The following is a 14912-nucleotide window of genomic DNA, read 5'->3' as shown; positions in this document are numbered from 1 at the left end:
GAGCCACAAATTCCACTACTTTTTTTTTTTTTTTAATGATTTAGAAAACAGTCTCTGGCATTTTTAGCTATACAAATTGCACTCTGTCAAACAGAAGCTGAGAAAACACCAAGTTCAACACCCTGGACAGCAACAGATCTCCTTATTCAGATTCACCACGCCACCATTAACAAACTGACATGATATTCTCAGAAAATAGTAAAGTTTTGAGAGAGTGCACCACTTAGATGTAAAGCATTAGTGAGATGATTTGATATACCAGAAAGCCCAAAGAATAATTGTTGGCTTCTTCTACACTTGATAAAGCAGTAAAAGCCCATGAAATAAAAGTAAACAACCCAGAGTTAAACAAGAAACTACATAATCCAATGTGCACAATGTTAAGATTTTTTGACACCACCACAACACAACACAACAGAAAAATTAAGAATAAGGAAAAAAATATTGCTTACTTTATCCATAACTAACTTTAGAATTGTTTAAGCAGAATGGTATCACATCATGGCAAGTTGGTCTACTATGTGATAATATAAACACAATATCCACAACTGCAACAGACACAGACACATCTGGAAATAATATATGCTCACAAGGGGATAAATCTACATGATCATCTGTTGCTAACACCATTGGGGGGCAAATATCATATTTAAAATTATTTGAGAATACAAATTGACCCAGACACAAAATTTGTTCGACCAGCGATACCATATGGTGTTGCTACACCAATGAACAATTTAATCAGAAATTCACAACAGACAACAAGCTGTCGATCACCCACTTTAGTACCAGAAGTTTGTTTGCTAACTTTAACAATCTAAGGGACTACTTAGACACATTTGTACATCCATTCAAAATTATTGCAGTCTCTGAAACCTGGATGAGCACCAAGAATGGATCTGACTTTAAACTTGATGGTAATGAACTCAGATACAAAAACAGAAAAATAAAGGTGGAGGAGGAGTTGCAATGTGGATATGACGCTGAGCTTCAAAGTACTGTATTACATGTCAGCCGTGGTGAAAACTGTACTTGAATCCATTACCACAGAAATCTGTGCTTCAAAGAATAAGAATGCAATGATGATAATTTGTAGATTCAGAACACCAGGATCCAACATACACACGTTCAACGACTGGATGGAGAGCATGTTTTCTAGAAGAACCAACAAAGCCATGTTGAAGATCTCAATCTGCTGAGTACCAGTAATCACAACCTAACACAATGTTTTATCAGCACAATGCACTGTTGGACTTATTTTCTAATAAAATCCCCAGTCCTAATACAGTAACATCCCATTCTTCAATGGTGAGTGATAATGTTTTTGCTAATGATATTTTAAATAATACCATAAGTGGGCTATTATACAACAATATTAGTGACCAGTAGCATGTATAATATCAACAAAATGTAGAATTTCTCCAATTTTACCTTCCCTTCATTGGCTCACTGTAAAATCCAGAATAGAATTTAAAGTTCTCCTTCTCACATATAAAGCCCTTCATATTCAAACTCCATCATATATCAGAGATCTGAGTACACTATATCTTTCTAACAGAGCACTTCACTCTCAGATTGCAGGTCTATTGGTTGTTCCTAGAGTCTATAAAAGTAGAATTAAAAGCTGATCTTTTAATTATCAGGCTCCTCTCCTGTGGAACCAACTCTCAGTTCTGGTCTGTGAGACAGACACCCTGTCTACTTTTAAGACTAGGCTTAAAACTTTCCTTTTTGATTAAGCTTATAGTTAGAGTGGCTTGGGTTACCCTGAGCTATCTCTGTAGTTATGTTTCTAAAGGCTTTAGCTTCTAGGGGACATCAAGATCTACTTTTCTCACTCTGCTAAGATCTCCTACTATACTCCAATTTTGCATTATTTGTTGTTATTTCAACTTTTAACAATCTAGTTGATGCAGATCATCTGCTATTACCCTAACATAGAAAGTATCCCTGGGTCAATGTGTGCTTCTGTGCTCTTTTGTGTCTCTGCTCTATCTTCTCTAACCCCAACTTGGTCGAGGCAGATGACCGTTCACACTCAGTCTGGTTCAGCTGGAGGTTTTCCTCCCAGTTAAAGTGGAGTTTCCCTCTCCACTGTTGCTACATGCATGCTCAGTATGAGGGATTGCTGCAAAGCCAACAACAATGCACACGACTGTCCACTGTGGCGACACGCTCTTTCAGGAGGAGTGAATGCTGCTTGTCAAGACTTGATGGAATCAGCTGGGTTTCCTTGAATATATAATGATTTGATTGAAGTGTTGTGAATTGGTACTATATACGTAAATCTGAATAGAATTGAGTTGAATATTCTGAATAGTATTTGAAAATCAGAATACCCAACCTATTTAATTGATAAAATGTATTGATAAGATTAATATGAGTGAAAGAGCAAATAACTTAAATACATTCTTTGTAAATTTAGGACAAAAATACAGCTAAAGGTATACCTGAGCCAATCAGCAGATCCTAAAACTTTGATTATTTACTAGACAGTAATCCACACTCCAAACTCAATATTTCTTAATCCTATAACAGAAAATGAATTGATTAACATACTGAAACAAAATATAAGAACTAAAGATCCACTGATATACACAGCACTGATATACAGCATCTTTGGTTGAACATGCAATTGAGGAAATTTCAAAACCAATGACATATCTGTAAATTCAAACTGGTTAATTTCCCAACAAAATGTAGATGACTAAGGTAATACCTATGTACAAAATGGACACAAAATTATCAATGAAAGATTTTTTTTCTGCTGCCACAATTTTTAAAGATACCAGAAAAATCTTTAATAATAGGTTAGAATATTTTTTAGAAAAATATAATTTAATCAGCAATTGTTAACACGGTTTTAGATCAAAATCATCAATAACACCAACCATAAAGGAGCTATTGAAGGAATAACAACTGCTATTGACTATAGAAAAAAAATACTGTTGCCTTATTTGTTAACAGAAAAATATATTTTGATATAATCACAAAAATTTGTTGATTAACAGACTTGAACTCTGTGTTATTAAGGGGGTTGTTCTACACTGGGTTAAAAGCTATTTGACAAACAGACAACAACATCTGGTGTTGGAAGACATGTGTTTAGCATATATTGACAGTGATTTTGAGGTTTCTTGGGAGTCCTGTATTAGGCCACAAATTCTCATGCAAAATATCAGAAATAATGAAACTGGTATGATTTGCTGGTGACTTAAATATTTTCTGTGCTGGAGATCATGTAGGATAATTGTAAACGTATACAACTGCAATATGTACAGTACTTTGTGAACCTCAGTTTCACTTTAAAGTGTTTTACAAATAAAGATGGTATGGTATGGTATGGTAAAAACTGAAGAGATAAGAAAACTAATAATATGCATTTCAGCATTAAGCTAAATTAAGCATGATCACAAAGCACTCCACATTCTGGACTGTCAGGTCTTTAGCTTTACCCTACTTAAGTTATGGGGCCAAAAGTTGAGATAACAATTACAAAACAATAATATGACCAGCACAAAAAAGAGCAATCAGAAAAAGTTTAAAAGTTGGTCATCTGAATCACATTAACTTGTTTTTTTATAAAATAAAATTGTATTTACTGTTATTGTTGATATAGAAAGAGCTCTCATGTCTAATGCCAACCTGCCATATTGCAACCAAAGAATGTTCAAGAAAGAAGAAGGGGTTTACAAATTAAAGGGTGCAGATCAGTTTCTAACCTGTAAAATCAGAAGCACCAAGAACACTTTCTGTATTTCAGAATGTGGGGAGAAACTCTGGAATAGTCTGAATGTGCAGCAGCAGCAATGTCCAAAAGCATTTATTATTATTAAACATTTAAAAAAGGACATAATATATATATATATATATATATATCCATTATTTATGCATGCTTAGCCCTCATGGGGTCACGAGGGGTGCTGGTGCCCGTCTCCAGCATTCAAGCGAGAGGCGGGATACACCCTGGACAGACAGATACAAATTAGTAAGGCATTAAGGGTCTCTCGTATAAGGGTCTCTTGTATAAGGGTTTCAAAAAGTATTGTAAAAGTATGCAATGGTCAAAGGATTAAGGCATCCTTAAAGTGTAAAATCACTGGTTTGATTTGTTTTAAAGACTTAAACTAAACTATGCATGTACGTATAAAGAACAAAACATAGCTCAACATATGGCTTCCCTGTTCCTGTAAGGCAACAGTTTCTCGCTGAATATGTGGTGTGATTAATTTAAGTCTATGTCATAAGCAGACATATTCCAGGAACAATCTAATATTTAACAAGACTTCATCCTTACCTCCTCAGACGTCCTCCTCCTGTCAGGGAGCACTAGTGTGTTTGCATGACTTCCAGGTACTATAGTAGATCCTATGCTCATCCTGGGTCCAACCAACATGTACCGTTTGTCTCCAGATCTGTACTGGATGCTGTGACACAGGGTCCCATCATAATTAGTCTCTTGGAGATATTTAGAAGTATACTCTGGGGATTTGGAGCACTGCATTGCAATCAGCACGATGATGCTGATGATGAACAGAACTGAAACTGAGCCCAGAGTGATCATCAGGTAAAAAGTCACATTAGTATCCTCATCATCCTTTGCTGCACTTTTAACATCAGAAGCTGCAAAAGCCTCTTTGGGCTCCACCAGCTTGACAATCACAGTAGCTGTTGCTGAGAGGGAAACGTTGCCGTTGTCTTTGACCAGGATGACCAGTTTATGCTCAGCCTCGTCTGTCTCTGTGAATGAGCGAAGGGTTCTGATCTGTCCTGTGTAGCGGTCCAAACCAAAGAGGCTGTGGTCAGTAACTTCCTGCAGGGAAAACAGCAACCAGCCGTTATATCCTATATCAGCGTCATAGGCTCTGACTTTGGTCACCAAGTGTCCTGCGTTCACATTGCGGGGAATCTCCTCCACACCTTCAGCAGAACCGTTGGAGCTGACTGGATACAGGATGACTGGAGCGTTGTCGTTCTGGTCCAGGATGAACACGTTCACTGTCACGTTGCTGCTCAGGGACGGAGTCCCAGAATCTGAGGCCACAACTTGGAACCGGAAGGTTTTCAGGGTTTCAAAGTCTAAGCTTTTTAGAGACACAATATCCCCGGTTTCTGAGTTGACATTAATAAATGAAACCATACTGTCTTGCCTTGAATCTCTTAAAATTTGGTAGGAAACTATTGCATTACTGTTCTCATCACTGTCAAAAGCTTTTACAGAAAACAAAGAAGCTCCTGGGTTATTACCTTCAGTCACATAAAAAGTGTATGGGCTAAGGTAAAACTCTGGATGGTTGTCATTTACATCTGACACCACAACAGCTATTGTCTTTTCACACGAACGAGATGGTTGACCCGCATCCATTGCTGTTACTATGATGACATAATGCGATTGTTTCTCTCTGTCCAGAAGGGATTTGGTTACCAGTGAATACATTTTGTCTTGTAAAGATGGTGATAAATTAAAAGGGATATCGTCATTTAGTCTGCAGATGACCTTTCCATTAAGACCCGAGTCTAAGTCATTTACACTGATCAGAGCCACTGTTGTTCCTGGTGGGGAATCTTCAGGAATTAATCTTGAAAACGAAGTAATCTCAATCTCGGGTGCATTATCATTCAGGTCAATTATTTTAATTGTGATACTTTTTTGTGCCGAGAGAGGAGGGAGACCCTTATCTGATGCCTCAATTTCCAGTTGATACTTCTCCCTTTCCTCATAATCTATTAAACCTTTTACAGTTATCTCACCTGTCGATGGATTAATTTCAAAAAGCTTGAAGAATTTACGATTTACACTGTTGCTAAAGGAATAAACCACTTCCCCATTTCTTTCGCTATCTAAATCTGTAGCATTTATCTTTACTACTGTTGTGCCAAGTGGACAATTTTCCTCCAGCATTACTGAATAAACATCCTTGGAAAAGACCGGCGCATTGTCGTTTGCATCCAAAACGTTTACTACAATATAAGTTTCGCTAGATTTTGGAGGTTTACCTCCATCTAGGGCAGTCAGTACCAATGTGTGCCTCGCTGCTATTTCCCTATCTAATGACTTCTGAACAATCAAAACAGGTATTTTGCCATCCTCTCCCGTGTCTTTAACTTCTAAGCGAAAGTGCTCATTGGGGCTTAGTTTGTAACGCTGAACAGAGAAGATTCCCCCATCTGGATCGCGGGCAGACTGCAGCGGAATGCGCACTCCAGGCGGCACTGACTCAGAGATTTCCACCTCAGTATCATTCTCAGCGAAAATGGGAGAGTGGTCATTTATATCCAACACCTCGACACTGACATAGTGAACCTCCAATGGATTTTCCAGCACCGTTTTTAGATTTATTTCACACGTACTGGTACGCTCACAGACCTCCTCTCTGTCTATCTTTCGGCTCACATAAAGGTTTCCATCGTTCGCATCCAGGCGAAAAAGGGGATCCGTCGTGCTGGTGACAATGCGATACTTTCTGTCTTTCAGCGTGCTTTGATCTAACCCAAGGTCGTTTGCTACGTTTCCAACCACAGTTCCTTCCGCGACTTCCTCTGATATTGAATATCTTATTTGCGCCGAGGTGACGCCCAACAAAAGCAGAGCGGTCGCACACGCGATCCAGCGCAGCCTCATCCTCGCTGCGTGAAATCCTCTTTGTCCCATCATAAAAAAAAGCATTTATCAGTTCTTTAGGAAGAAAACCTTCTGGTCCACACAAATTAAATACACACCAACCAGATCCAAAAAGGTCCGCGTTCCCTCAGATAAAATGCGCAATATTTACAAAGAAAGACAACCAAGCGATGCAGCTGCACGTATAAGAAGGTAAAAGAGGTGGAACTACGAAGCAGTGACGAAAGATGAAGCCTTTATTACAAAAGCATACTGACACCAAGCGATGCCGTGGCTAACTACAATAACTGCGCAATACTGCATTTTATATAGACAATGTTTTATGTTTTAATGTATCTTCCTGTTTGCGATGAAAATGTCTCGTTTGGTATTTTGGGATGAAGTAGCCTATTCATAAATGATTTGCCTTTCAAAAATTGTTTAAAACTTACAATGGATAATTTTATAGAGAATCTAGTGGCAATGGAAACTTGTATTCATGCATTTACCAAACAGTTAACCTGATCTGCTAAAAAAGTTTAAACATTTTAAAACCTTTCTGTTCTCTGAACGATATGCAGCTTTAATTTTACATGGCTCAGAAATTGTGGACAAACACGGCTTCATTAAATACTATTTTTGTAACCATATAACCAATAAGTCACAGCATTTCCACCACGCCTTTAACGCAGGGGCGTAGTTATAGTATCAGGGCCCACCCCATGATGTGTTTTTTTTTTTTTTTTGAAGTGTCACTTAAAGTCATCACAAAAACCATCATAAAGTCAAATAAAATGAGGAAGAATAAAACTGAATTTATGCTTTTCCCAAACATGAAAACAGCAAGCTTCATGTTCTAGTTCTCAGTAAACCAGCGGCACAGAGAAAGTCATTTGCCTAAGAGCTGTGCTGTAACAAGCTAAATGCAAGGAGATGTTGAAAACATCACATTTGTTGAGAAACCGGCAGCATGTGAAGGTGGTGTTGGAAAGGCATAATGTGTGCCAAACAGGACATTCCTACTAGGCGGCACAGAGAGACAGAAGAGCACTTGATTCTTTTTTTGGGGTAGGTGCTCTGTGGGGCTGCAGCGTGACCTTGCGCTTGAATCCAGGTGCACATACTCATAGTAACACGGTAATGTTTTAAGGGCCATTTTTGGGGTCTTGTTGCATTGTGAGCTTCAGTACAGACACCTCATTCCTCTTCCTCCCTCTTTAAAAAGAGCGCTTTACAGGCTGTATTTATGCATTTTCCCCACAATGTTTATCCCTCGCGCTCAGTGCAAAACTAAAAAGAAGAATTGTTTCTGCTCCCCTCACTGCCTCAACCTGGTAAAATTGAACTTAAATTATGGTGGGACCGGACAATCGGTTCCCAAATAGCCTTTTTTATAGCCATCTAGGCCGTAAAAAGTGACATACAAGGGCTGCACATCTACTCATAGAATTTTGGGATATGACATAAAAGGCTATTTCCTATATTAATGTTTCCTGTAGGCTTAATGATTTAAGGCGAAGCAGGAGTCACTACCTCACTGGGTCTGCTTGGAGCACAAACGTAAAATATCTAGGAGAACAACAGCAAAATCAGCATTCGGCTTGCATAATTATGCTTATTTCCCCTGTATTTGCGCCCTGGGCAAATACAAAGGAAATAATTTAAGGTCAGGGTGGAAGCTGAGATGACAAACCTGTCGCTGACAGGTGACGACAAAGGTTACAAGAAGTAACAATCTACAAGAGCAGGAGCAGATCAGATGAAAAACTCAGCAGCTGGATCATGCGTAACAACCGCCGCATGCGGCCAAGCGTATTTACCCCTCTTTTAACCGTTAACTATATATTGTGTTTAATAAAATAAAATTGCACAAGTTATCCATTCATTAAATAAACAGTTTCCTGTGTCCTGGGCGTCTGGATCGATGATCCGACGGCGGCCATTACTTGACGTTGCGATCAGAAACAGAAATAATGACTTTCACAGGCTGCTGCAGTTTAAATGATCCAGAAGCTACTCCGCTGTGTTTGTGGCTTAAAATCATCTTACAGGTGATGGGTCCTGATTATTTTTTACGCTGTCAATTCGAGGATGTTCACTTGAACGGAGAAGGTCTTTTCTCCTTCCCCTCAGCCTGTAACTTCTCTATAGTGAACTTACAAACAAGCAACTTACACATACACTTAGTTTCAACTATAATTATTCGGCCCACCCATTTTTTATTAAGAGATTGTCATTGACTTCCGGAAAAATCAGCCAAGTCACACCCCTCCTTATCAATGATGAAGCAGTGGCACAAGTCAGCAGCATCAAATTCCTAGGGGTGCAGATCACAGACACTTTCACCTGGTCCCTCCACACCTCTGCTCTTGTGAGGAAAGCATAGCAGCGTCTTCACTTTCTGCACTGCATGAGAAAAGCAAGCCGTCCTGCTCCCATCGTCACCTTTTTCTACGGAGGGACAATATAGAGCGTATTGACCAGCTGTATCTCTGTCTAGTTTGGGGCCTGCAATGCCTCAGACTGGAACTGTGTAGAGAAAGTGATGAGGACAGCAGAGAGAATCATCAGTGCAGCACTTACTTCCAACCATGGGACTGCTTGCACACGCTGCCTGACCAAGGCTCAGAAAACCATAAAAAAAAAACACCCACCCATCATGGACTGTTCATCGTATTCCTATGACAAAAGATTCAGCTACTTCAAATGCAAAACAACCAAATTCCACAAGAGCTTCGTTCCACACGTCATAAGACTGCTGAACTTCCAATAAACATAACGCCCACACAGAGAAAAGTAGTCACTTTAAATGTACACTGTTAATTCTATTGCAGTGAGTAACTGTACTATCTGCACAATCATCTGGTCTGTTCAGTGTTCCAATAAAAAAGGCTGTCTCTGCTGCGGAGTCTCATATATATATATATATATATATATATATATATATATATATATATATATATATATATATATATATATATATATATATATATATATATATATATAACCTTTGGATATCATTATCCAAAGAAGGATTTTCATAAAATGAGGAACATTACAGACAACCCAGTGCATCCTTTTCATCAGACTGTCAACCGAATGTCTTCATTCAAAAGCTTCATCAGAGCCACAATAAGAATGACAGCTACGGGAGAACCTTCCTGCCAACAGTCATCAGCATCTACTGTACAACAACTCTTTGAACAAACTTGGATAATACAAGTTACAACATTTAATCTCCGTTTATGATTAATACAGTATTTTTAAACTGTATTGAAGTTTATTTTGTTTTAAAACAACCATTGCTTATTAATGTTTTCTGGTTGATTTTTTTTCAGTTTTTGTACATTTTGAGTTTCAGTTGCATTTTGAGGAACATGCCTTTAGGACTGATATTCTAGATTGTTGTTTTATATGTATTTTAAGACACAAGGTAAACGTATTCACTTTGCATTTAGTTGCCTAACTTTCTGGTGCTCTTGCTGATGTTAGTGGGTGATGTTAGCATTTTTTAAAGATAATTATATGATGCTTACATGCCCAAAAATATTTTATTAAAGATAAAAAATGAGATTATATATCTTTCCATCAAACATGTGGAGGCATGAAACACTAACCTTTTTTTCCACATATTTTACATGTAAGTTTACCTATTTATTGCATCCCAGTCTCATGTTAACCTTAACTGAAATTATTGAGTCAGAAAAAAGAGACAGAGGGAAAAGTTACCATGTACGCCAGCATCAGTTAATCATGCAATATTTAGCGACCAAACAAACTGGGTACTGAACAGGATGGTTTATGCCAATCAAAAATCCACTGTAATGTCAAACAGATGCAACCAAGTCAAATTATTATCAAGCAAACATATCATCCTTATTTGTGCGCCACCATAACTAAAAGCAACAAAATAATATCCACCTTATTCCCAGAGGCACTGGGTGACATTAGACAGGGCAGGCAATTGCTTGGGGTCACCATGGGGTCACCATGGGCCCACAGAGGGCCGACAAACTTTGAACCAATTCAGACTCACAACAGGAGAAAAACTGCATTGACAGCCTGGTTCTCAGGCTCCAAATTAACTTCTAGAGCAAGAGCTCTTTAGCCAAAGCAGAAGTGCATCAGCAATAGCCACGATAAGTGCTGTCTGAATAGTGCTGTCAGTCAGGAAGGAAAAGGAAGGAAAAGTAGCCAGTATGCTCCCTCTTGCGGCTAGTTTTGCCTAGGAACCCCCCGACATCCCTTACCAGTGCTAAGAACCCTTTAGGTGTCTCCCAATTCTTTGTGTGACATGACCTATCAGGACAGCCCCCTCGCAGCGATCAATGAAAATGGAGAGAAGAAATTGTGCACACTCTAGTTCATTTTCGGAAGGCTGTAGGCCCGGATTTGACTTGTGTCATCCAAGTGTGTTTCTGTTAAGTAATGACGTCGGAGTTAAAGGCTGTCCGAATTCGGCACAGCAGTCTGAAGCTCCTTTCCTCCCTACGATAATGTGCTTACTATTGACCCCGTAAAAGTTCAAGGAACAGGTGCTAGGAAGGGACGGGGAAAAAGACAGAAAAGACAACAGCAGGAAGAAAATCAATTTCAAGAAATTAAACACAACAGTGGTGAGTGTAACTTTGACGCTTGAAATTATGCTTTGAGCGAAATAAGTGCTAAATAAGGCTATCTTGATTGCTGCACAAGCACAGGCTGACAGCAGCATCAACTTGCGTCAAAATAAGAATAAGTTATCTTCTGGAAGCAAAAAAAGAAAGTAAAAAAGAGGAAGATAAGAAAAGAAAACAAGACAGTGGTGAGTGTGATAGCTTATTGCGGCTTATTTAGCTCAAAGCAATTTTTTAGCAAGTTTGCTTAATGTAAAAACTGTCTAAAACAATAGCTTTCCATTTTTTCACTCATGAAGATTGTTTTCCAACAGCCAAACTAAGAATGCTAAATTATTGACTTAATGTGCAAGAATGTTTGCTAGTGCAACTAAATTACTGTATGTAATATGTGTTTGTTGTTGTATTTGGTGTAGGGGCTTATAGAAATTAAAGTATAGAGGACAATTTTTATCGGCTTCAATTATGGGGTGATCATGTTATCTATCGGTTGTGCCACAGGCCAATCATTGTGACATTCTCACCTAATGCCACTATGCATTCTCATTCCTTGCTAGTTTCCTCTTGCTGACTGCGCTCCTCTACTCTTTATGTATCCAGTGAGCTTCTGTTTCAGCTGTTCATTGTAGCTCCACTGCTCTCACTGTGATACTAAAATCGTCTTGCGAAAATTGTCACATGGGCAGTTATTCAAAACTGACTTGGGGGTTTCTCAGCTACATTTACAGAAAAATGACAGAACTTTTAAAATACTGATGTGCACTTTGTAATGATTAAAAAAGTTGAAATGATGAAAAAAGTTTACATTTTTATCAGTTCTGGATTTGATTTATGTGATGAAACCTGGTCTGAGGCCCACTTGGAATATTTTGCTTGGGGCCCCAATAGACCCTTGCAGCACCACTGATTATTCCTTACCTCCTCAGATGTCCTCCTCCTGTCAGGGAGCACTAGTGTGTTTGCATGACTTCCAGGTACTATAGTAGATCCTATGCTCATCCTGGGTCCAACCAACATGTACCGTTTGTCTCCAGATCTGTACTGGATGCTGTGACACAGGGTCCCATCATAATTAGTCTCTTGGAGATATTTAGAAGTATAGTCTGGGGATTTGGAGCACTGCATTGCAATCAGCACGATGATGCTGATGATGAACAGGACTGAAACTGAGCCCAGAGTGATCATCAGGTAAAAAGTCACATTAGTATCCTCATCATCCTTTGCTGCACTTTTAACATCAGAAGCTGCAAAAGCCTCTTTGGGCTCCACCAGCTTGACAATCACAGTAGCTGTTGCTGAGAGGGAAACGTTGCCGTTGTCTTTGACCAGGATGACCAGTTTATGCTCAGCCTCGTCTGTCTCTGTGAATGAACGAAGGGTTCTGATCTGTCCTGTGTAGCGGTCCAAACCAAAGAGGCTGTGGTCAGTGACTTCCTGCAGGGAAAACAGCAACCAGCCGTTATATCCTATATCAGCGTCATAGGCTCTGACTTTGGTCACCAAGTGTCCTGCGTTCACATTGCGGGGAATCTCCTCCACACCTTCAGCAGAACCGTTGGAGCTGACTGGATACAGGATGACTGGAGCGTTGTCGTTCTGGTCCAGGATGAACACGTTCACTGTCACGTTGCTGCTCAGGGACGGAGTCCCAGAATCTGAGGCCACAACTTGGAACCGGAAAGTTTTCAGGGTTTCAAAGTCAAAACTTTTCAGAGCTACAATATCTCCAGTTTCAGAGTTTATGTTTAGAAAGGAAATCAGCTTATTATCTCCATGTCCCTCTCTGACAATATGATATGAAATAAAAGCATTGTTGCTCTCATCCCTATCAAAAGCTTTGACAGAAAACATCTTAGCTCCTGGCTCATTACCCTCAGTGATATAAAACGTATAGGGGCTCTGAAGAAACTCTGGACTGTTGTCATTTACATCTGACACCGACACGCTGATTGTCTTCACTGCTGATAATGAAGGCTGACCTGCATCTTTTGCAGTTATTGTCAGATCATATTGAGACGTATTCTCTCTGTCTAAAGGTGATTTAGTTACAAGGGAAAACATTTTATCTCTTAAGGATGGCGTAATAACGAAAACGGAGCATTCTCGCCTATAGAGCAGATTACTTTTCCATTAACACCAGAGTCAAAATCATTTACACTTATAAGAGCTACTGTGGTTCCTGGTCGGGAATCTTCAGGAACTGAGCTTGAAAATGAAGTAATCTCAATCTCTGGTCTATTATCATTGATATCAATAATAGAGATAATGACACTTTTTTCTGTGGTTAACGGGGCTAAAGCCTTTATCAGACGCTTGAATTTCTATTTCATATTTGTCATTTTGCTCATAATCCACGTTTCCTTTAACAGATATTAGTCCTGTTGATTCACTGATTTCAAATATATTAAATATGTTACTATCCACACTGTTGCCAAATGAATAAACTATCTCTCCATTCTGACCATAATCCAGATCTGTTGCATTTACCTGAATAACTGTTGTTCCTAAAGGTGCATTTTCAATGAGAGTAACAGAATAAGCGTCTTCTGAAAACACTGGCGTGTTGTCATTAACATCCAAAACATTTACTATAATTTTCATCTCTCCAGATTTCGGAGGCTTTCCTCCGTCCAGCGCAGTCAGCAGTAGGGCGTGGGTTTGCGCCGATTCCCTATCCAGAGATTTTTGCAAAACTAATATTGGTATTTTGCCATCTTTTGCTTTATCCCTTACCTCTAAACGAAAGTGATCATTTTGGCTAAGTTTATACTGCTGAACCGAAAACTGACCGCTGTCCAGATCCCGTGCAGGTTTAAGCTGAAATCGCGCTCCAGGCAACACAGACTCTGAGATCTCCAGGATTTTTTCTGCTTCAGGAAAATTGGGCGAGTGGTCATTTATATCCAGCACCTCCACTCCAATGTTGTGAACCTCAAGGGGCGTTTCTAACACGGTTTTAACATTTATTAGACACACGCTACTTTGTGAGCACACCTCTTCTCTGTCAATCTGTCGGGCCACGTAAAGGACGCCATCGTTTTCGTTTACGCGGAAAAGGGGATCCGCACCAGCAGAAACAACGCGGTACTTTCTGCTCTTCAGAGTGCTTTTATCCAATCCCAAATCTTTTACTAAATTTCCAACCACAGTTCCTTCGTTCACTCCTTCGGAGATAGAATACCTCAGCTGCGCAGACGCTACGCTCAATAGAAGCGCAGCAAAAAAACACCGGGTTGTGCGTCCTTTTCCCCGGCCCGCCTCATATTTTCTTTGTTCCATTGTTAATCCAAATGGCTCTGCTACTCACTGAAATAAGTAGAGTGGCTTTGCAGTGGTCGAAAAGATAGAATCCGTATATAAAATATGAATCCTCTTTCCACGTCAAGCATGAAGAAAAATCCGCAAAACGCAGCAGTGAGCTCCGGAGCAGCGGTGGTAACATCCGAGTGTTGATGGCACCGAGAGGCTAAAACCAGAATTCAGCTGAGATGAGCAGTTTTATGTGCTATTATACTGACACCATGCGACCTAAATACCAACCATGGTTTCTAGGAAAATTCTAGCGCAGGTTAAAATTTAAATTATGTGCATATACGTGCTTGTAATTAATTGAATTTAATAAAACTTCTGCAGACATTTTAAATAAATTTTACCAACACGTTTATCAACATTATTAAGTGAATTAACGAACAAAC

At 39.3% G+C, this 14912-nt stretch overlaps 2 protein-coding genes and 1 pseudogene across 5 annotated transcripts in view; all 3 read right to left on the bottom strand.

The window, feature by feature from the left end:
- The window catches only part of LOC118557366, a 37884-nt pseudogene extending 23219 nt beyond the window's left edge, over positions 1-14665 (bottom strand).
- Positions 1-14912, bottom strand: part of LOC105920159 (protocadherin alpha-C2) — a 164343-nt gene that overhangs the window by 135422 nt on the left and 14009 nt on the right. The window contains exon 1 of one of the 4 annotated variants that reach the window (XM_036127272.1): positions 4298-6858. The exons of 2 other annotated variants lie outside the window; for them this stretch is intronic. In XM_036127272.1, the coding sequence (XP_035983165.1) occupies positions 4298-6667 (2370 nt within the window). In that variant the 5' untranslated portion in view covers positions 6668-6858. Of the gene's footprint in view, positions 1-4297; positions 6859-14912 lie in introns of those variants that run through there. One more of the 4 variants, XM_036127265.1, reaches the window with a different exon arrangement.
- The window catches only part of LOC105920155 (protocadherin alpha-8), a 48659-nt gene that overhangs the window by 24296 nt on the left and 9451 nt on the right, over positions 1-14912 (bottom strand). The gene's annotated exons all lie outside the window — the stretch shown is intronic.

This window comes from Fundulus heteroclitus, chromosome 23, assembly GCF_011125445.2.
Source record: "Fundulus heteroclitus isolate FHET01 chromosome 23, MU-UCD_Fhet_4.1, whole genome shotgun sequence".
NCBI classification, from domain to species: domain Eukaryota; kingdom Metazoa; phylum Chordata; class Actinopteri; order Cyprinodontiformes; family Fundulidae; genus Fundulus; species Fundulus heteroclitus.
The sequence above is the reverse complement of the archived record's forward strand: the minus strand, read 5'-3'. Positions and strand labels throughout refer to the sequence as shown.